Genomic DNA, 24,141 nt, shown 5'->3' on the forward strand with positions numbered 1-24,141 from the left:
CATTTATGAGGCTTTGATGTAGGGCAGCACACTCAACACTGCAACACTCTATGCTACTTTACTCTACTCTGCACCCCTCTACTCTATGTCACTGCACTCTACACCAGTTTACTCAAAACAAATGCACTCAACGCCATTGCACTCTGTGTCACTATACTCTAATCTGCAACACTCTACTCTATGCCACTGCACTATATGCCACTGCACGCTACACCACTGGGCTCTATGTCACTGCACTCTATGCCATTCTATTCTGCAAGACTGCACTCTCCACCACTAAACTCTACGCTAATGTACTCTGCACCATGGCATTACATGCCACTGCACTGTACTCTGTACCACTCGTATCTACTCCACTCTACCGAACTCCACGCTCTACGCCACTTTACTATGCATCACTCCACTCTACACCACTGCACTCTATGCCACTCTACTCTACTCTGCACCACTGCAGTCCATGCCACTCTTCCCTACAACTCTGCACACAACCCTGCACCACTTCACTCTACCCTGAAACAAACTACTCTGCAATCTATGCCACTCTACTCCACTGCACACAATCCTGCACCACTCCAGTCTAACCTGCACCACTTCACTCTACTCTGAAACAAACTACTCTGCAATCTACGCCACTCTACTCCACTCTGCGCATCTCCACCCTGTGCCACTCCACTCTTCACCATTGCACTCTATGCCACTGCAATCTATGCTGTGTTACTCCACTCTTCTCTGCTCTGCAACACTTTACTCTACGTCACTGCACTCTAAGGCAATGCATGCTACAACATTTTACTCCAAACTAATGCAATCTGCGCCACTGCACTCTGCGCTAATCAACTCTTCACCACTGTACTTTATACCACTTCACTCTAGGCAACTCCACTCTATTTATTTATTTATTTATATCATCTATAGAGCGCCTGAATCACCCCAACCAGGGTATTTTAGCGCTGTGACTGCCTTAGCCTACCAGGGAAAAGAGCATTAAAACAGTGTGGTTTTTAGCAGCTTTCTGAAAACTAGATAGTTGGAGCAAAGCCGTAGATGGGTGGGCAGTTGGTATCAGTAGAGTGGAGCCAGATAGGCGAAAGCTTTCCCCCCCAACCAAGGGGCATATCAACAACAACCGGCGATAATTATTGCAAAGCGCACTTAGCGCTAGGATAATTATCGCCGGCCACTGTGGATTTTTATCGCTGCGATAGCGTGCTATTAGCAACGCTTATCTCAATAGCGATAAAAATCCTCACGCTAACTGGCTAACGTGAGATTATCACTGGAAACCCAGCGATAATCTCACTTTAGCTTGTTGATAGGGACTCACAAACTTAGCCATGATATCCTCCTTCCTGACGCTATGCTTCATAGCGTGGGGCTTGATGATAGGAGAAATGTCGCTTAGCGACATTTCTCCTATCATGTCAGGTCAGGAACGCCCACTTTGCATCTCATTAGAGATGCAAAGCTGGGAGTTAGAAATCCCCACGCTAAAGCAAGGTTTCACGCGTTAGCGTGACCTTGCTAATATAGCGATACAATTATCGCCACTTTTCGGCCGAAAACGGCCGCTACAGCGGCGATAATTTTTTATCGCCTCGTTGTAAATATGCCCCCAAGTTTGTTGTATACGGGGCATGTGGAGGAGATCCTTGGAACCAGAACGAAGGATCCTGGTTGGTATGTATCTGACCAGCTTATCTGTCAGATATCATGGTCCTAAGTTGTTTAGGGATTTAAAGACCATGCAACAAATCTTGAATTTGATCCTTTTGCGGATAGGGAGCCAGTGTAGCTTTTTGAGTATGGGGAGGTAGGCTGTTCTGGGTGGCGCATTGGTCACTAGCCGGGCTGCCGTATTCTGGACTACCTTCAATTTGTTCAAGGAAGATTCCTTGGCTGAAATCAACAAAGCATTGCAGTAGTCCAGGCGGCTCTGGACCAATGCTGGCATCAGGGTCTTCTGCGTGGGGAGTGGTAAGAGGGGGAAGAGTGCCGAGGAGGCTAAGTGTGTGGAAGCAGGCCCCTGCTGTTGTGAAGGCATGCTCCTCTAGGGAGAGCTTTTGGTCAATTCGGACACCTAGATTCTTTACCACTCATTTTGGAGTGGGGGACGGGCCCAGTTCCTATGGCCACCAGTTGGGCAACCACCTCATTTCTGCTTCTCTAAATAACATAATTTCGGTTTTGCCTGCATTTAACTGCAGGTAGCTGTTACTCATCCAATCGGTGATGGCTTTCATGCCCTCCAAAAAGGAGGTCTGGATGGTAGTGTTATTTTTATCAAAGGAGAGAAGCAGTTGGGTGTCATCGGCATAGAAAATTGGAATAAAACCTAGGTTCTTTAGTAAACCAGCTAATGGGGTGACATATACGTTGAATAGGGTAGGGCTTAAACATGAGCCCTGGGGTACGCCCTTAGTTACACAAGTGGTCTGGGATCTGATAGGGCCCAGGTTGATGGTCCGGTTTCTCTCAGCTAGAAAATCAGTCATCCATTTCAGCACGTTCCCCTGGATTCCTATGTCTCTGAGTCTCCTAAGCAGGGTTTGGTGGGAGATGGTGTCAAATGCTGCAGACAGGTCAAGCAGTATTAGAAGCACTGCCTGACCATTGTCTGCGAGCCTTCTGATGTTATCTGTAACTGTCACCAACGCAGACTCTGTGCTATGTTTAGGTCAGAATCCTGATTGTGAGGGGTCCAGGCAGTTGGAGGATTCAATAAATTCCAACAGGTGCTTATTTATGTGCTTCTCAAGAAGTTTACTAAAAAGGGTGAGCAAAGAAATAGGGCGGTAGTTGGAGACATCTTCTGAGGGGATTTTTCTTGATAGGAAGAATCTGCGCTGCTTTCCACTCCTTGGGGAGCTTGCCTTCATCAAGGAGCTGTTTAAAATGGAGCAAATAGGCACTGCCAGTTGCTTGGCGAGCAAGCACGTGGTCTTGGCTGGCCTCAGATCTAAAGGGGATCCTGATTTTACCGTTTTTAATAATGATTCAGCCTCCTCCAAGAGGAGCGCTGGAAATTCCTCTAGTTTAGAAGTGCTGGGAGTAGTGGTAGGGGGTTCAGATATGTGACTTAAACGAGAGCCATTAGCCGCAGTGATCTTGTTGTATATTTTATCTATTTTCAGTATAAGGTGTTCTGCAATATTGTCACAAAGGATCTGGGATGGAGCCTCTTCTGTGTTGCACGCCTTGGGGTTGGTAAATTATTTTAGGACCTGAAATAGTGCTTTGGGGGAGTTATCTGCCTGTTCGAGTTGAAGAGCAATATACACTTTTCGGGCAGTTTTCAGGTCGCTATGGTATTTGGACAAAGCAGATTTAAACCTTTCTTTGTCAAGCGTGTCATGTGTGCGGCGCCAACGTCATTCCAGTTTTTTGCAGTGACTTTTTTCGGACCGAAGAGTGGCGGTGTACCAAGGTGTCTGTGGGCGTTTTTGGACCAGAGGGAATGTTTTCAAGGGAGCCAGAGCGTCGATTGTGGATTGCAGGTTTGTTTTAAAAGCGGTTAAGCATTCCTCCACGCTGTCGGAATCCGAGTGCTAGGGTGGAACAAAAGTGTCTTGGAAGAGAGTGGGCGTTAATTTATGCCACTGTCTGTACCTCCTAGTGGTGTCAGTTCTAGGGGCTATGTGTTCCTAAAGGCCGGTAATTCGGAACTCGATCTTAGAATGGGCTAACCAAGTGAGAGGGTAGGTTGTTCCACAAACAATGTTGGGCGAATTAGTAAGGATTAAGTCTAGCATGTGCCCTGCCACGTGAGAGGGTTCATTGTTAATTTTGGTCAGCTCAAGGTCTGTCAGGAATGAGGAGGCATCAGGATTATCATGATTTTCGCTGTGCACATTGAAATCAACGAGAAACAAAAAGTTCTTGGTTGCAATGACATAAGGGGAGATAAGGTCCATGAGTTGGGCGGCGGAATTGAGGAGTGGTCCTGGGGGGCGGTATACAAGAGCTCCTTTCCAGCTAAGTTGTGCATGCAGATCAATTCTAAACACCAGAATTTCTAATGTGTCATTGCTTAATTGATCTAGTATGGAGACTTTAATGGGTCTTTGTAAATGATAGCTACCCCACCCCCCATCCTGCATGTTCTGTCCCGTTTTTGGATGTGATAACCATCTGGTAGCGCTAGGGCAATGGCCACATTCTACAACACTCCACTCTACGATACTCCACTCAATGATGCTCTACTCGATTAAACTTTACTTTGCTCTACTGCACTCAATGCCTTTGTATGCCACTTCACTCTACTCTCTGCTCCACTCTATTCCACTCTATGACACTACTCTACTCTGTGATGCTCTGTGCAGTTACCTCTTTGCCACTCCATGCCACTTTGCTCAACTCTGTTCTACGACACACTACTCCACTCTACTAAACTCCACTCTATGACACCCTACACCACTCCACAACACTCTACTCAACTGTATGCCATTTCACTCTACTACACTCTATGCCACTCTACTCTACAACACTCTACCTCACTCTAAGCAACACCCTCTATGCCTCGCTACTCTGCTCTATTCCACTCCACAACACTCTATGCCAAGCCACTTTACAACACTTTACTCCACTCTAGGCCACTCAACTCTAGGACACTCTACTCCACAACTATCTATGGCACTCCACTCTACACCATCACACTCTACTTTATGACACTACACTCTATACCACTCTCCTTTACACCACTATCTTTTAGCAATGCTGATTAGCAGCCATGCTGGTGTACAACATGGCTTAAACCTATTGGCAAAGCCAATAGCTCTTGCATAGGCAAGACCTATTAGCTTTGCTAATGTTGTTATTTCTTTCAGAAGGTGTACTAAAATAGTAAATTATCAATTATATGAAGGTATCTGTTTCAATGATCAAAGATTCAGTAAATACATTAGGGTTAGAGGCACCGGCAATCTCAGACACTCTTTGCACATTGGTACCATAGCCGGGGCAAAAGGGTGTAGATATTAGAGCCCCTGAGAAAGCGCACTGTGTGGCTCCTAGCCTGTGTTCAACAGTCACCATCTCACAGTTTATAACCCCCATAGAACTAGATAACAAAATAGCAACTGAGGTTGACCCATGGCCGTGCGTACCAGAGAAAGAAGCAGGTTACAAATTTCCTTTTACTCATCGTTCTTAAAGACAAATATAATTAAACAAACAACAGCCAAGAAGGCTGGCCAACCTAGCCTCTTCTGGGCTCTGAAGAGGCACAGCCCAGGTACGTCCTCAGCAGCAGGCAGCTCTAATGCATTTCATAGCTCTCGATCAGGTGTGTGGGGGTCTCGAGTCTTCTTCCACCTACCCCAGCGCAGGCTGGTCCTTGGAACAGTCCTTGGCGTAACAAACAATACACACATCCAAAACCCAGTCAGTTAACCTTCATCCTCACCAGGTGTCACATATTACCACAATCGACCAGTAGATGTATCAAGGCCACAATACCAACCCCCAAAATATGATTAATAATAGTATATCTACACATACCTTATTAATATTTTGGTAGTCAATATGATCATGATATACCTGTATCTTGTATTTCGACTGCGATATTGTGACATATTGACACTTCACTACATTATCACAATCACTTACAGTTCCACGGCTTTTAAAAAATTACAAAAAAATGATTACAAAACCAAAAATTAGAATTAAAAACGTAACATTAATAGATGCTATTGTTTATATGTAAAAACTGACAAGCACTGAAACTCATCAGTAATGGAATTAGCATCACTAGGATTATAAGACACACATGGCCAGCTACAAAGAGAAAAAAGCATGTATGTGGGTTTGTTAGGGATGGGGTAGTGCTGATTTCCATAAATTACCAATTTTATTATTTTTTCTTTGGAAGTTTCCGACCTAAAATCCAGTTCACTGCCATGGAACATCCACCACCATATCTTACCTGCCACTGTCTTAAGTATGGGGTTAGGAATGGAGACATGGGCCAATTTAAAAAGCCATTTATGAGTACAGGAAGTGAGAATATCCATGAAATAGTCATATACAAATAGTATAAGTCGCGCCTTCTTTGCCCATTTTCTAATAGGTAGCTAGTCATTTCGGGGCCGATTCACAAAGGCATTAATGAGTACTTGAAGTAGTTCTTCTGTCGTTCAACTTCACATTCTCACAAATGCCTTGGTGATATTAGTGGAAGGGCAGGGGTCGGCCATGTGAAATCTGCTGAAGAGCAACAGTGGTCCAGGTATTTCTGGCTATCAACTAACACCCACTTAAGGAAAAACTAAAATGTGCCGGGGCCTATTTCCATCTAGGTTACACAGGTTGGTTGTACACCTTGAAGACAATCAATGCAAACCACTGCAATGTCTAGTGGACAATATTTCCTTAAGCGAATGTGAACAATTTCTGTATCTCCCCAGTCTCAAAGGTCTTAAAACCATTGCACCACCTGCCTGGATAGACCAGGCCTATTTATGAAGTCATTTCCATTTGTTATATGGTTACGCCTACAGGCGCACTTACTTATTTGGCAATAAAATATGTTCTTTCAGTTCATCATATCCCACGAAATAAAAAAAAAACCTTTTTGCCATTTCCCATTCTCGTTTACTAAGTACTCCACCAGATGTTTATTCATTGCCACCAAAGCTGGAAATGTACTTGCTTTCAAAGAACTGTTGATTCTTCCTAAATTTTAAGAAATCGTTCCTTACAAAGTATTCATAAGTAGCTACAATATCATGGTGTTAATGGTTGATTTTTTTATGACCTTGATGCATTGACACGTGGGTCGAGATGAGCTATTTGTCATTACGCTTCTTTACATGTTCTTTACATGTTAGTTCAGTTCTGTAAATTCAAGCCCACAAGATCTGTAGTATTAGAAAATTCTCTGTCGATGTAGGTTCCCACCATTTTGAGTCTGTGCCTGCAAACACTGATATAAGACCTGCAAGATACACATTTATGACGAAGTACCTATCCGTCAAACTCCAAATCAGGTCAAGTGCAATGAGTAAAGAGTTTATATGTTTATGATCAATATCATCTGTATAAGGGATAACCAGGGCTTCTACTGTGTGGGAAGTCCTGTCTCTAAACTTCTATACAGAAAGGACTTATGTCCAGTACTTTTGTGCCCATGAAAAATGGGCAGTTGCCACTAATGTAATGGTATGGTATGGTGTGGTACATTTGTTCTTTTTTATGCAGCATTTCAATGTTAGTGCCTTGCGTCGATTGTGCTTGTCTCCTCTGTTTAGGTTTTGATGGAGCACTTTGCACAATGCAAATTTTGGAATAGATTCAGGGTTAGACTCTGCTCTCTCCGATGGATCTTTAGTTCTGTCTGAGGCTAGACATCACAATAAATACAGTTCAATGACGTGGAGCGCACTAGGCTTTACAAGGAAGACAGAGAGTATTAGATTTTAAACCAAAAAGGTGTATTAAAGGATTTTCAAAGTTACACATTTAAATCATCAAGTTGGTTGTAATTTAAAAGCCAATACATGAATGCATTAGTCAATGTAATTCAAAGGAAATCAATCATAAGAACAAAGACAAACTGTTATAAAGTTGTCTCAATTAAAGAGTAAAATCAGCTTTCCCATCAAAGCAACAACCTACACTTCTAAGCTGGCGAAAAAATCTGGAAAGTTGGGGAGAATTCAGGATAAAAGGTGTGTCAGCATGTAAAGCCTCTGAGCTAAGTGTTGGGCAAAGCTTCCTGTAACAAATGAGAAAGGCATCTGCATCTAAATCTACCTTGCATGAATTTAAAATTATCCTTCAATCTGTTTGCTGCACCTACATACAGTTCCCATGAAGGATATAAATCAGGCTAAAATTACATATTGAAAAGACTAATTCATTATTTTCACAAGTCAAAGCACAGTGAAGTCTCTTCTGAGTGTGCTCTAAACTTCAGTTATCTACAACATAAGAAGAAGATACATTCGTTCCAAGATGTTCTGTCTCTTATCCCAGTTGCTCATTACTGCGTGCTCCAAGGATTGCATAAAAATAAAAATTCACATGGGAAAAGAGGAAACAAAAGGTACTTCGATTAAGTTGCTGGTACTGCGTTTCTTCTGAAATGAGAAAAAAGGAGATACACAACAAGGAGGAATATGGCAAATAATGTTGGCAATTTTATAATGCAGCCTATGTTAACTACAGTCAGCTAAATGTGGAAAATGCACTGCAAATACATTTGCGCATTGCATACTAATATCGCTGTGCATGCAAAATGTTAAATCAGGAAATAGTTCCTTCAAAATAATGTTTTATTATTTTAACTTTGCTTTCTATACAAACCTTTCATAAATATATTTTCATTAGATAGTCATCAATCATCTACCCTTGATAACCTGCTATACTTGTTTATAATTAGGCCTGGGCGAAATTACATTTACACTAGTGTGATCTGGTGTAATTTACGTCATTTTTAAATTCCTGAGACAATGTCAGTATCCCAAATCACCTAAATGGGATTTGGCTCGGGTGAAAAACCTTTTTTGTGAGTGAGGAAAGAACGCAAAGAAACCAAATGTGTCACGTGATATTTCCATTTTTTAGCAAAATAAGTTCTAGCATCCAAAGTAGACATTCACAAAGGAAATTTAGGATCAAGGGCATTCCCTACTCGTAAATGCCCTTCGTGAATACCGAAAGTCCAACTTTACGACTTTCAGTATTCACAATGGTCATTTACAAGTAGTAAATGCCCTTTCTGAATACAGAAAGTCGTAAAGCTAGACTTTCGTCTCACTTTACCTTTGTGAATCGTGCCCAATGTTTTTAACATTAAAATTAGCGTAAAATGGCAGACCAAATTTTCAAGTAATAACGTGATTTTGTGTAGTTTTCTGGTTACTTTGTGCAGAGGAATTGACGTGAATTTTACTCAGGCCTATTTCTAACATAATGAATGTATAATGTTACAATCAAAATTCAATAGTGACTAGAAACCATCCATCATGTTTGAATGTGCTTTTAGAACTTATGGAACTTTCCTCCTCTAACTTTCCTATTACAGGTTGCCGCTAACAAAGATATTAAAGTCAAAGTTACGGGGACGGGTACAGGAACCTTAACGGTAAGTGAGCTGAATGCTGTATTCCAAAAGTTTTTTAAATTGTGGAGAAGAAAATGGAAACAGTGATCATTTCATGCTGTCTAACATGTATTATGCAGTAGGAGCATCTTGTTCCTTTTACTTTCTATTGGAACAGGAGATGCCTCAGCTTGTGTCTAAATTGTCAATGGCAGACAAAGGTCCTCATTCAAGATGGCTGCTTGACCAAACTCTCTAGGTGTGGCATTAACCTGGCTACAAACTATGCAATTTTATTGTTACATGTGATGCCTCCATAGTCGCTTCAAGCTGTGGCCACGAGTCACTAACTACAGTCCAAGTCTAGTTGAGAACTAGCTGGCCAAGGATGAAATGATAACCTGAGGAAAAGTTAAACCCAGTTCCTTTATGAACAACAAGCATTGGCAAAGGCAAAAGAGCGAGGTGACGTGTACGAGTGCATGTGAGCATTTCATGTTGACCCTATAGCGCACAGCAGGATGATGAATGATTACGCATGCTTCAATTATGTATGCATGAGTATACAGCAAGACACATTTAGAGTAGTAAACAAAACAAAAAAAATCACACTTAAAAAATGGAGCAACTTGGAAATTGGGAGCTATCTTCCCATAGAAAAAATGTAATAGCTTGGTGCAGAGTCTTTGCGGCATCATGGGATTTGTAGTCCCTAGGAGGTAAGCACATATTGTTTCCTTAGTAGGTTCAATGCAAAAAATGAATTTTATAAAAACATTATTAACATCCTTAGTAGGAAGGCAACAGAAAGCGGGCTTAGTGTGCATTCAGAACGCCGTGCTGAAAGAAGCGGAATTGTTTCCCTTCACAGCCTTTCTTTATTTGCGAAATGGTGCCCCTCTCCACGGCAGGGCAGCCGTGTAATATTTTTTAACCAATGGCCCGAAAGCTATGAGAGGGCACTCGACGGTGCTCCCGACCATCTGGTCTGTACGCCTCGCTGCAGCTCGCCGGTGAACACCCGAAATATCGATTCCAAAATATCAACTGCCCAGAATATCGAAGTTTAAATATAGAGTGGACAGAATATCGAATTAACAAAATATAGATAGGTCAGAATATCGAAATTGGGGTACAAAATATCGATTTTCATAATATAGAATTAAAAAATATAGAATTCCATAATATCGAATTTTAAAATATAGATTACCATAATATCGAATTTTTTTTAGTGTTATGTATGGTAGTATATGTGTTAAAATTATGTTTTATTTTTGTAATGTATGTTTAAATTATTTAAACTAATGAATGTTATGTAATTTAATTTTTGCGTAATTTAATTCCGTAGCGGGTTGTGGGTTTATAGGGGAATAGGGTGGGAAGTAATTTAATTGTGCTTAATTAAATATTAATTATATTTATATGTTTTGATAATTAATTGATTGATAATTAATTATTAATTGGCAATTAATTTTTATTAATTGGTAATTAATTTATATTAATTGATTAATTGATAATTATGTTAATTGTATTTTTTATTATTAGGAGCGGGTTGTGGGTTTGTAGGGGAATTGGGTGAGAAGTAATTTAATAGTAATAAAGCAAATAATAATTTTTTTATTTATGTGTATTGATAATTAATTGATAATTATTAATTGGTAATTAATTTGTATTAATGGGTAAATAATTTGTATGAATTACTAATTAATTGTTATTAATTGCAAAATTATTTGTATTAATTGATTAATTGATAATAATGTTAATTGTATTTTTTATTATTGGGAGTGGGTTGTGGGTTTATAGGGCAATTGGGTGGGAAGTAAATTAATTGTAATAAAGTAAATAATATTTTTTTTATTTATGTGTATTGATAATTGATGATTAATGATTAATTGGTCATTAATTTGTATTAATTGGTAATTATTTTTGATTAATTGCTAATTATTTTTTTTCAATGGTAATTAATTGTTATAAATTGGTAATTATTTTTAATTAAATTTTGATTGGTATTGATAATTAATGTAATCCTATTTTAAAAATAAATCTTTACTTTCCCTACTGTTGCACTCACTGGAGTGGGAATAGTAATTTTTACCCCTACGCTATCCAACGCTTTCTCTATTGTTGCACTCACTGGAGTGGGAATAGTACATTTTACCCTCCTGCTATCCAACGCTTTCCCTACTGTTACACTTTTTGGAGTGGGAATAGTAATTTTTACCCCTACACTATCCAGCGTTTTCCCTACTGTTGCATTCACTGGAATGGGAATAGTAATTTGTACCCCTACGCTATCCAACGCTTTTCCTACTGTTGCACTCACTGGAGTGGTAATAGTAATTTTTCCCTTCTTGCTATCCAACGCTTTCCCTACTGTTGCACTCTCTGGAGTGGGAATAGTAAATTTTTTCCTCCCGCTATCCAACGCTTTGCCTACTGTTGCACTCTTTGGAGTGGGAATAGTAATTTTTACCCCTACGCTATCCAACGCTTTCCCTACTGTTGCACTCACTGGAGTGGTAATAGTAATTTTTACCCTCCTGCTATCCAACGCTTTCCCTACTGTTACACTCTTTGGAGTGGGAATAGTAATTTTTACCCCTACACTATCCAGTGTTTTCCCTACTGTTGCATTCACTGGAGTGGGAATAGTAATTTGTACTCCTACGCTATCCAACGTTTTCCCTACTGTTGCACTCACTGGAGTGGGAATAGTAATTTGTACCCCTACGTTATCCAACGCTTTCCCTACTGTTGCTCTCTCTGGAGTGGGAATAGTAAATTTTATCCTCCTGCTATCCAACGCTTTCCCTACTGTTGCACTCCTTGGAGTGGGAATAGTAATTTTTACCCCTACGCTATCCACAGTTTTCCCTACTGTTGCACTCACTGGAGTGGGAATAGTAATTTTTACCCCTACGCTATCCAACGCTTTCCTTACTTTTGCACTCACCGGAGTGGGAATAGTAGTTTTTACGCTCTCACTATCCAACAAAATCTCTACTTTTTTTACATTACTTTTATTATGTTTACATTTTAAGCTTTTTTATATTATATGTATGTTTTATTTAATTGTTTTTAATATTTAATTACTTTTATATTATTTTTAATACATTTAAAAAATTCAATATTTTAGCTAACTATATTTTAACATTCTATATTTTGGAGTCGATATTTTAGTACTTACCTGTTTGTAGATAGGGAGTCGATATTCTGTCTTGCTATATTTTGGCGTCGATATTTTGTGTAGTCGATATTTTGTCTCTCGATATTAAGTCACTGAACCCAGCTCGCCTTGTGTTGCCAGCATTGGTTTCATGACGACGCGTTTCGAGGCTGACACGCCTCTTCTTCATGGGCTGTTAAGTCAAGATTTGCATTGATTTGCTCACTTCCTTTAATCATTTCCAAATTGGTGAAACATGCCCCCAGTGGGCTTAGCTTGGTGCAGAGTCTTTGCTGCATCATGGGATTTGTAGTCCCTAGGAGGTAAGCACATATTGTTTCCTTAGTAGGTTCAATGCAAAAAATGAATATTATAAAAACATTATTTACATCCTTAGTAGGAAGGCAACAGAAAGCGGGCTTAGTGTGCATTCAGAACGCCGTGCTGAAAGAAGCTGAATTGTTTCCCTTCACAGCCTTTCTTTATTTGCGAAATGGTGTCCCTCTCCACGGCAGGGCAGCCGTGTAATATTTATTAACCAATGGCCCGAAAGCTATGAGAGGGCATTCGACGGTGCTCCCGACCATCTGGTCTGTACGCCTCGCTGCAGCTCGCCTTGTGTTGCCAGCATTGGTTCCATGCTGACGCGTTTCGAGGCTGACACGCCTCTTCTTCATGGGCTGTTGAGTCAAGATTTGCATTGATTTGCTCACTTCCTTTAATCATTTCCAAATTGGTGAAACATGCCCCCAGTGGGCTTAGCTTGGTGCAGAGTCTTTGCTGCATCATGGGATTTGTAGTCCCTAGGAGGTAAGCACATATTGTTTCCTTAATAGGTTCAATGCAAAAAATGAATTTTATAAAAACATTATTAACATCCTTAGTAAGAAGGCAACAGAAAGCGGGCTTAGTGTGCATTCAGAACGCCGTGCTGAAAGAAGCGGAATCGTTTCCCTTCACAGCCTTTCTTTATTTGCGAAATGGTGTCCCTCTCCACGGCAGGGCAGACGTGTAATATTTTTTAACCAATGGCCCGAAAGCAAAGAGAGGGCACTCGATGGTGCTCCCGACCATGGATTTGTAGTCCCATATTGTTTCCTTAGTAGGTTCAATGCAAAAAATGAATTTTATAAAAACATTATTAACATCCTTAGTAGGAAGGCAACAGAAAGCGGGCTTAGTGTGCATTCAGAATATATATATATATATATATATATATATATATATATATATATTATCTACTGGCGGTCGCCAGTAGATAGTTATAGTTAGGACCGTGTTTCCATAGGAAATCCGCAACATTCTATTTGGAATAACTTTGGCGCCGGTTGACGAATCCTCGCAAATTTTTCAAAACTAATGGGGCGCTACGCTCCGCTCCTACCCTGAAAGTCTCAGGGGGATTCGTCAAGCGGGGGCTGAGAAAAAAGGGGGGTCCCAAAACGCGTTTTCCCCATGCATTTTCCCATAGGACCTTTAGTCCGAGCTACAGCCCAAACGGCTGAACAGAATTACTTGAAATTGGGCAGAGAGGTAGTCCTCAGGTCAGGGATGTGCCTTTTGCAGGTCTGGTGTAAATCTGTTCAGTAGGTCCTGAGAAAATAGCATTTAAATCAATATATATATCTGTAAGCGCGCTCCGTGTGCTTACGGTAAGCTTACCGTACGCGTACGGTGTCGTGCGCGAGCTCAATTCTGATTGGTGGTTACATGACTGTAAACATTCGAATCGGTCGAAATCAGAAAGTATCGGCCGCCATTTTCTGTCTTTCGCACTGAAAAACAAAGGTTGATAACATGAAAAGGGGGCTACGAAGAGAGTTGCAGACCCCCTAGCGTTCGTCAGGGGGTTCACGAAGGACCAAAAAGTATGAAAAATAAATGTAATAATTTTTTTAAAAAATCACGGAGTGCGCGTACGGTAAGCTTACCATACGCGTACAGTAAAAAAAAAATAAAAAAATAAAAAAAGAATTAACAATCACATTTAATATATAATCTAAGGACCCCCAAGGGAGAAAAAAACAATTGATATTTTGTAAAAAAATGGCGCGCAAAATTAAAAATAAATACATAACTTAGCATTTAAAAAACCGTACAAATTCACTGAAAAAACCATAGGTTTCACACACGTTATAGTTAGGAATTACCATTTAAAAAACCTTGCAAATTCACTTAAAAAACCATAGGTTTCACACAAGTTATAGTTAGCTGTACATTTCACTCGTAAAAAACCAATGAAATTCCACGTTATAGTTAGATCAGGTAACTATAACTTGCGCGACCGCCACTCTATCAAAAGGATGATGTCATCAGTGATCTCATGAGTGATGCCACTGACCATGTCATGAGTGATGTAATATGTGACGTCATGAGCAGTGGATTGCGGGCGCGCGAGTTATAGTTACCTGATCTAACTATAACGTGGAATTTCATTGGTTTTTTACGAGTGAAATGTACAGCTAACTATAACTTGTGTGAAACCTATGGTTTTTTAAGTGAATATATATATATATATTATTTTTTTTTGTTTATTATTTTTTTTAAAGGACCATAACTGTAGGGGGATTGAGCAATAAATATTAGGGGAACTGGTGGAGAAGAAGCCACCGCAGGGGGGTGCACCAAGAGTGACAAAAAGATGCCAGGTTACGGGAAGCAGCGGTGAGCTGGAAGTGAAGGGAGGAAAGAGCAACATGGGGCACACAAGGGAGGTGGGCAGTGAAGAAGCAAAGCAGTACACGAGGGAAAGCCTAAGAAAGGAAGTGCACTCTAATAGAGTGCTGAAAGAAAACAAAAGTAGTTCCCTGAATCTGAGCAATGGAATGGTGCAAGTCATCAAATCAAAAGGATGGTGAGGAAGCCATGCTCCACGGGAGGGACCAACACAAGACGATGTAGAAAAGCCGTCAAATAAGAAGCAAGCAAATGAGAGTGAAAAGAACATGAACCAATAATAAGCAATGGGCTAGCCTAAAGCCCACTTTTAGTTTTTGCATGCCTAACAACAGATTTTTCGTCTGTAAGCAAGGCCTAAAAATTAGGAATCCCTGTAAAGGGTTTGTATACAAATAATACATTCTTGGTACAACAATAGCCTTGTGATGTTCACTCTTTCAGTTGTTTTGAAGTGCTGTAGTTAATTTTCCTTATAGTCGTTCACCTTGCTTTCCACATTTTTACTTTATCTTGCACTTTTGTACCAGTTTCTGGCTTTTTCAATTTCTGCCTGCGTTTCATTTGAACCTGAGCTAGTTTCTTAAGCAGGTGTGCCACGGCGTTCACTTGACACTGAAATTCGCCTTTGTGCCTCTCTAGATGAGGTGCGGTGGGAGAAATGGCAGCACAATATCAACACAGAATTATCTCACCCAACAATCCTGACTCACTGAAGACTTCAGTTTTTGGCCTAGCATGAAGACTGGTAGAAAGAGGCCAATTAGGTGTATGCTGGTGGTGAACATTTATAAGGATAGAACAATTCCCTTGTCTTTACAGAAGCCTTCACGGGGAGCACCGAACAGTTGTAAAGCAGGAATAACAATTGATGCTTACATACCTGGATGGGATAAGAACCAAAAATTAAAGAATGAGAGATGAAAACTAAAAGTACTCTATTGAAGCCGTTGAGCAGACCAGATTCCTCTTTGTATGCATAATTATAATTAAGAAGGCATTCCACTTTATTTACTTTCATTGAGTTACCAAAAACCTGTTTCTTTCTAAAATAATCCAACAATTTACCATACTCTTTACCACACTCTCTCTGTCCCTTAGAGTAGACGTTTCAAAAATCAGGTTTTTCTTCACTGCAGCCAATGGTTTGTCACCCTCTGACCCCATTGAACTACGACCAGACCTGGGCCCTTATTGTAGGGTTGCACTAAAACGTCTTGCAACACAAGCCACAACAGGTTTGGAGCCGCACCATATTTTTATTGTCTTGCTATGGACAGATTTATTTGTCTCTCACAGACAGAACTGCAAACAATACTTTAACATATCCCCAGAGTAGGTATTGTGTCTACTGCTTATGACTGGATAGCTTTCTTGTCTATTTCAATTCCTTGCTTCTAATTTGATGGCCATCCTACTGTTACAGTGTTTCTCCTGCCCAAGGTTTATTTAGAATCTACCCTGATTTATGATTGGTTCAGTCTATCCTTTCATGCTGACGTCAGGGAACAATTTTTCTTTTTATCTTTTTCTGGCACTTGTGATTTAGCATGCCATGAGACTGCACATCCTGCTTCTTCTGCTCTCTTTTCTCACACACTCCTCACGCACTCTTCAATCTCTTGTCCCCGCTCTCTCTTTCTGTCTCTCTATAGAATCATCCCTCAGTCATTCTCTATTCTTGCCTCCCTTTCCACTGTCTCAATATTTCTCTCTCCAATACCGAGAACTGCTGTGATTCTCTGTCTCTCTGTCTCTGTCTCTCTTTCTCTCTCTCCTCCCCTGCCCCTTTTCCCTTTAACTGGCCACCATGCTCCACTATTGGTTTAGCGAGTGCTTGTGAATTTGTACGGGCAAAGCCAACAGCTGCCACCATCCATCTTGAAATCGCATGTTCTGTACTTTGAAGATGCCTGACACGTTGCATGTAGATGCAACATGGGGGTCATCGTAGAAGTATGAAAACCAACGTTCGGCCATCTTCAGTCGTTATTGTCAATTCTTGCAGGATCGGCCACATTGTGTCTGCATGCAATGGGATGGCCATCTTGAAAGTATGGAAAATATCATTCCATAATGGCCGACCATTCATTTTTTTAAATATCGACAAAGCCAGTGGCGGCAACCAACAAGCGTTGGCTTTGCCAGCGGTTGTTCAAAGTTCCCATCCTTCATTCCTTCAATAAAGGCAGGGTCATTCTAACCTTTCTGACCATTCTCTTTCCGCGTCCCACAGGTGCTGACAGTGTATAGAGGTCTTCCGACTGATGAAGCAAAAGAGTGCAATGGCTTCAACCTGAGTGTGAGCCTAGAGCCGGTGGAAAATGGTAAGTGTCCTTGGATCTGTACACTGGACATGCTTCGAGAACTGAAAGGTTGTTTTCGTGGAATGAAAGATGTTTTGGAAAAGATTTTCTATTAAGTAGTAAAAAATGAAACAGAAATGATTTACATAGCAAAGGAGAGAACAAAGTAAGTCCTTGATGTGAAGAGTGAGAAAGAACGCAATGCAAAGATTAAAATTCATGTCAGTGGAGCGTTTTTTTTTTTAACCAATTTTTGGGATTTGTAAGCAATGTAGGCAATTTATAAGTCAGCGTTTGTGCTTTATTACATTTCTTCCTCTCGTGCCCACGTGCACATCTGCTCCCTTGCCGTCGTTGTCCCAGAGTGCCCTGCCCTCCCCACTCCCTGACTGGAAGTGGTGTCCGGTTGCTGTCCCCTCCCCACATTAGGGTGCAGGGTCCTAGTGCCCTCTGCCCCAGGTCACTACAAATGACAGAAGCCAGTTACAAACTAAGTCACAGCACGCGTTCCCAGAGGGTCCAGATATCAAACAGTCAGTGGAGCACCTTGCTCATGCTTGCTGGATATCTTCCCAAAACAAATTATTAATTGTAATTACCACGTGCATTTAAAGAACAATGAGGAAATATTGCCTTACCAGTTGATTTGACCCTCTTGTCTCGATCAAGAGCTCATAATTCAGTGCAGGAGGCCGAAAAGTCGAACCTCTTGCATGCACCAATGTGAATATATCATTGTATTTATGATTAATGTACCATGTGAAGGCTTGTCGCAATTTGCACAAATCGAATATAACGATGACCACAACAGATACTATCATTTTCCACCCATGTTTATGCAGTTCTTTCTGTTGGTTTGGCTCAGTAGTGCAGATATTCAAACTTGTATGTCTCATATTTGTAAAATAAATACTTTTGGAGGAATTCTGCCACATATTACAGCCTCAAATATTATAAATGATAACATGAGGTGGTGACTTGGAGAGAGCAACCCCTGGTGCCTCATTCACACTGGCCCTGCAGGACACATACCTAAAACTGATTTTTGGCCTAAAGGGATCATTTAGGGTTTGGAAGGACAAGAGAGGTGCTCTAAATTGTCAGATCTCAGACTCAGTTAAAGCTGCGGTTCACCTGCCTTATTTAGAAGTGGGAGAACCGCCATGTTTCCACCACTGAAACCTGCTCTGCTGGTGAAAATCGATGAGGTTATACCCTCTTTACCGCAGTGTGCCATCACACATTTTCCATTCCCTTGTCAGTCATATGAGGTATGTTAGTCAAGGGCACCCAGGCAGAGAAAACAAAAAAAATGGTCCTAGTGTGCAGAAAGCAATCTCCCTGCACATCACAGCCAATTATTTTTATTTTTTTTCTGAAAAATACTTCTGCTTTGAGAGTTTGTCTGCCAGGCTGAGAGGAATCTCTAAGTACCAATGGACCTCTACCGACCCAGCTGGCTGGCGGGCCTCCCTCTCCACGCCCTTTACTTTTATGGAGCTTTCAGGATACTTTAAATATCTTGGACACTGAAATGCAAAACAGCTGTTAGGGTTTTATTTAAATGTTTTTGTTGTTCTGTAAGTCATAAAGTAGTAGTAGTATTATATTTATTAATTCAATAGTATTTCTGCAGTTGTTTGCACACGTGTTTGTGCCATCATTTTTATTTAATGGCTTAGATTTCTTATGCCTCCTCTTGGTTTCGGTTTCTTACTTTGCCCGTGAACTAGACAAACACAGTGATGTTTTATCTCATTCTCAGCACAATGTGGGAACCATTTGTTTAAATAAAACGGCTCTTGGAGTAAGCCACGGTGATATGGACTAGTATATAAGCATCCAATCAGTGTCCGGCTTTCCTGATAAAAGCTGTTCCAAACGGAAAGTATTGTGAGGCACTGCAATTAGTTCTAACAATAAAAGTTAGACCCAAATGACATGTACCTATCCAGAATCGTGCAGAATATCCACTCATAAAGGTAAACCACAATAAGATAGTCAGGAGAGATTTATGGAGGGTGATCATTGTTTTTGCTTTTACTTCTGAATTTTTCCGCCATGAGATCCCAGGACTGTGCTATTAAATGGGATTAAAAGTCCCATGAAAAGATATTTTACAGCTTTATTAGCTCCTTATAGTAAGAAAAAGCACAACTAAACGCGGCTATTTGTGGCGATTGGTAGGAGAAAGAAGCGATTGTCAATAACCCAATAGTTCAAGATAGCAAGAGGAAGCATAGATGAATTCAGAGACTGAATTAAACAGTGTAGTAAGTGCTTAATTTGAGCCGGAGCTTTCCGGTGCTGAGCACCGGCACTTAATTGGTTTCCGGTGCTCGGCACCGGCACCTAATTGTCAACACTACACTTAGGGCAGTCTTCCACAAGGTGGCGCTGCTCATGTAATTTAGAGAGGAGCAGTATTAGAGCTGTTTAGAGGAACAATATACATACAAAAATTACTAATACCTGCCTCCCCAGGCATTCCTGTAGCTTTGGGGACCTGGAATAATCTTTACTGTCGCATTTACATGGAAGAGAGCAGGTTAGTAGTTGTTTTGGCAGCGATGACAGGGGCGATGGGTGGAGCAAGCTGCAGTGGCCTCCTGCTGAGAGCCCTGGCACTTAATATTTTACAAATTAAGCACTGACTAAGGGCCGAAGAATGTGGAGATTTAATGCAACCTATTGATATAGTAAATGCAAAGACAAGCAATAGCTGTGATCGCCTCAGGACGCAAACTGCCTCCTTCTCTCAAAATTCAAAGGGCAATTCTGCGATGTCTACTTTAAAAGGGAACAGTATTTACTATACCAAGATTGCACCACTCAGAGACACGAGGGCCAGCAACTCCTTGGGGAATACATGAACAGCTCACGCTGCAATTTTAATACCTTAGTAAACCATTCTCAAGCCACTGAAAACATTGACAGGAAGACAAGATCTAAGTTTGACAAAGTCTGATAAAAATTTGCCAGGAACCCAGATGGCCAACCCCTATCAACAGGAATTCACTGTATTTTTCTTTTATTTAGATATTTGATCCGAGCAGCACTTAAGATATGGGTTTAGTCAGAAATATGTATTAACTCTGGAAGGCAAGAAATGTACATTATCTAGCAATAAACCACAACTTGATAATTGGCATTAATGTATTAAGTCGGTGAGTAAGCTTGTTCGTTCCATGGAGCCTTACTTGCATCAGGGTTCTACTTGTGCTTACTTCATGCTGGAAGCTATTTCCGTGAAATATCTGTACCATTTTTCTTTCTGGACAGGTTTGAGAAAACGAGGTGTTGAAGAAACATTCAAGCTCACAATTCGCGCCAGGTAACAAGAAGACAAACATGTTCCCTTGTTAAAAAATATGATCAAGCATTTCCCCAAGAATTCTTTCTTTGCAACAACAGGCTGTTCTACAACCTCCTCAACCAGATATATGGATATATACCTTGAAGATATATTTTGTTGCAAAGCCTCAATTAGCAAACGGAGTGAATATGAACGTATTTCTTTCTTTCTTTCTTTCTTTAAGCTTTATTTCGGCTTATATAGCCATAAAAGCAAGAATACATAAAACATTTCCAACATACAGATACAGATACACAGACCAAATCTTCAAGATAATACATACGGAGGACAAACCACAATTAATCACATCTCGGTTATGCTATTTACAGCTTTAAAAACAAGGGCATACATTATAATTTAATTTAAAAAGCCAGATTTTGTTTTAAAACTTTTTCTAGAAACATGTTAAAAAGGAGGAATTAGTGCAATTCATAGTAACTAACCAGGCCGGGGAAGGGTGCAACCAGCATCTGTACATTACAACTTGCAACCTGTCTGTTTCCTTATGAGGTACACATTAAATAGGAACCTACTTATACAAAACACTACTAGTTGCGAGGTATTTGACTTGAGTATACGTTCTGCCTCTTTATAGGACCCAATCCCCATGTTTTTGCATAAGGGTTTGATCCAACGGTCCCTTGGTTTTTTATAGGCTGGGCAGAAAAGCAATAAATGGGCATCATCTTGTTTTGCTTTTTGGGAACAAAGGGTACACAGCCCACTAGGCTCCTTACCCCCCCCCCACCTACAGGTATTTGCAGAAGTCTGTAAGACCCCATATCTAAATTGCAAATATAATGTTTTTGCTAGAGGTGGTCTTATCTCGTCCATAAATTGTTCAAGTTCAGGAGTATCCTTTATGGTCAAAAATCTCTGGGTCAATGTGCCTAATGTTGAACTAGAAAGTGGTTCGCCAATGATATATGTCCAGAAAGTAGACTTCACAAGCTTTTTAAAGGGCGGTGTCATGTTCTGAGGTTCTTCCCAAAGGTGGGAGAACCCTAGCCTGGTAAACCACTGGGAAATGTGCTTCAACCACGCAATCTTCTTAAACCCATCAATCCGGATTATTTCTATCAGTCCACTCTTATAGTCACTCAACTCCGGAGTTGTCCATAACCTAACCCAGTACAATAGTGGCCTTAGTATGGCTTGGTAGTCTGTCCTTTTGAGGTTAATATCCATAAACACTGGAACTATGGGGGTTCTAATTGGTATTTTCAGCAACCTACGTATAAAATAATTTTCTTCCTTCTCGAAGTTGCTTTTACAAGAATGCCCCCATACTTCAGCGCCATAAAGTGCCGCTGATTGAGCCTTCGCTTTAAATAATTCGAGTGCCGGCGTAATAGCTTTAGAGTGACTACTGCCGTGCACCTTTAGAATAGGCATTGAATTTTGTTTTAGAATTAGTTTACTTTTTTCCAACTGCCCCTTCCAAGAAGGAGTACTATCCAGCGTGATTCCTAGATAATTAAAACACTCCACATACTCCAATTTTTGGTTGTTTAAGGCCAGGTTCTTCCTGAAGGACTTCTGGGGATTAATGGACATATATTTTGTTTTAGATACATTTATTTCTAACCCCTTCCCCACACAGTAATTATTAAAGGAATTCAGTAGGTTTTGCAGACCCTTTGGAGTCTGTGAGATGAGAATTGTATCATCGGCAAAAAGTAATGCCGTGATCGCCTCATCTCCTAATTTTGGGGAGTCATGTTTACAGTCTCTTAGGTAAGTAGGTATATCATTAACGTATAATGAAAAGAGTGTAGGCGCCAGCACACAGCCTTGGCGTACACCCCGTCCTACTGGAATAGCTTTTGAAATTTCACCTCCCTTCCCCCATCTAACTTTAGCATAATTCCCTGTGTGTAGTCTAATGAGTTCTTTAAGTAACTCACTAGGGACCGCCATATTCTCAAGGGTAGACCACAACAATTTACGTGGTACGAGGTCAAAGGCGGCCCTCAAGTCTATAAATGCCACGTACAAACTGCCCTTCCTTATGTTAATGTATTTCCAGCAGATGCACGTGAACCTGAATACTTGATCGACCGTGCTGGTTTTTAACCTAAACCCTGCCTGGTATTTAGTTAATATCTGAGTCCCCTCTATCCATATTAAAAGTCTGTTTAAAATATGTCTGGCAAAACCCTTTTGTAAAAGATCTATTAAACTTATAGGACGGTAGTTGGCCGGATCATAACGGTCACCTTTCTTAAAAATCGTTACAATTTCAGCCCCATTTCCAGGTTTCAGGAATTGGCGTTCCGGCCACTATAGAGTTACATAGGAAATTAATATAGGGCCCCCAAACTTCCACATCGTGCTTTAGTAAATCACCAGGGATTTTGTCAGGACCGGGGGCTTTACCCATTTTGACGGCCTGTAACGCCTCAATAGTCTCTTCTAGACCAAAACACAGGGGAGAATTATCCGATGTTAGATTAGTCTCATGGTCCCCCATGTTCAACCCCTCATTAACATTAGAATATAATTTAGAAAAATGGTCACACCATGTTTTTTCGTCTAGATAGATATCCCTAGGTGATCTACCCTTTTTATTTCCTTTTGAGATTAAGTTCCAAAATGCGCCCTGATCTCTCCGTTTAGCCGCATTTAGAAGGTCATCCCATAGGGCATCATCCCATGCTTTTTTTGCTTGGGTCAGTGTTTTATTATATATCTGTCTACTATCTTTTATACCCTGAGGGTTCTTTAATCTAACAGCCTGGATCAGATTGGACTTGGCTACACGACAATCCTTATTATACCATTGATTAACTACCTCTAAATGATTGTCTTTCTGATTCATATCCTTTTTATAAATTTTACTTAAATGAGGAGTTAGCGCATCTACTAATTTATAATGCAGGTCTAAAACACCCTGAGTGCCCAATAAGGGCATCTGGCATGCTTCAATGGTATCAGCAAAGGTATTGTAAATAGTTAGCATTGTCTCTTCCTTAGCCAGGATGTAGGGCCATTTTATAGCACGTCTATTGTTTGTTACCTGGAGTTCCCCAATGGGGCTGCTTAACATAGCTTCTACAGCTATGTTAGATATAAAAGGCTCTGAGTATAACCATAGTTGAAGCGGAAAATGATCACTCTCTATCCTATGATCTATTTTAAAATCAATTATTAAATACCATAGGCTCATGGAAACCAATATAAAATCTATATGTGACCTACAGTTTCCTTTGCAAAATGTTGGGGCCGATGGTCTATCGGACTGGAAACGGCCATTACATGCCCTTAATTCGTGGGACACTGACATTTGTAAAATCTGCATAGCAGCTATGGAGTTTTTAACTGAACCAGTGGAATCCAAAGGCAGGACATTGTTTGCAATATCCTGTTCGTCAAATAGAATGTCCAGACCCAACACTGGTTCATATTTACAATTAAAATCTCCTCCAACAATTACCTGTTCATTTGGATTTAGTGTATCTAAAAAAGAATCCAAGAGCTCTACCACCTTCGATTCCTTATTAAGAGTGTGTGGTCTATTATAAATATTTAGCAAATATATAGTTTCTTTTCCCCTAGTCACCATTTTTAATCCCAGTAGATCGGGGGAAGAAATCAT

General features: G+C 40.5%; 2 protein-coding genes across 16 annotated transcripts in view; one reads left to right on the plus strand and one right to left on the minus strand.

The window, feature by feature from the left end:
* LOC146833112 (complement C3-like) overlaps nucleotides 1–24,141 on the plus strand; it is a 1,368,049-nt gene that overhangs the window by 1,156,904 nt on the left and 187,004 nt on the right. Inside the window, exons 31-33 of the mRNA XM_085600736.1 lie at nucleotides 9,023–9,082; nucleotides 17,119–17,209; nucleotides 20,471–20,522. Coding sequence (XP_085456862.1) covers nucleotides 9,023–9,082; nucleotides 17,119–17,209; nucleotides 20,471–20,522 — 203 coding nt within the window. The remainder of the gene's footprint in view (nucleotides 1–9,022; nucleotides 9,083–17,118; nucleotides 17,210–20,470; nucleotides 20,523–24,141) is intronic.
* The window catches only part of LOC146833113 (uncharacterized), a 787,180-nt gene that overhangs the window by 457,332 nt on the left and 305,707 nt on the right, over nucleotides 1–24,141 (minus strand). The gene's annotated exons all lie outside the window — the stretch shown is intronic.

Source organism: Triturus cristatus, chromosome 4_2, assembly GCF_964204655.1.
Source record: "Triturus cristatus chromosome 4_2, aTriCri1.1, whole genome shotgun sequence".
Lineage (NCBI taxonomy): Eukaryota > Metazoa > Chordata > Amphibia > Caudata > Salamandridae > Triturus > Triturus cristatus.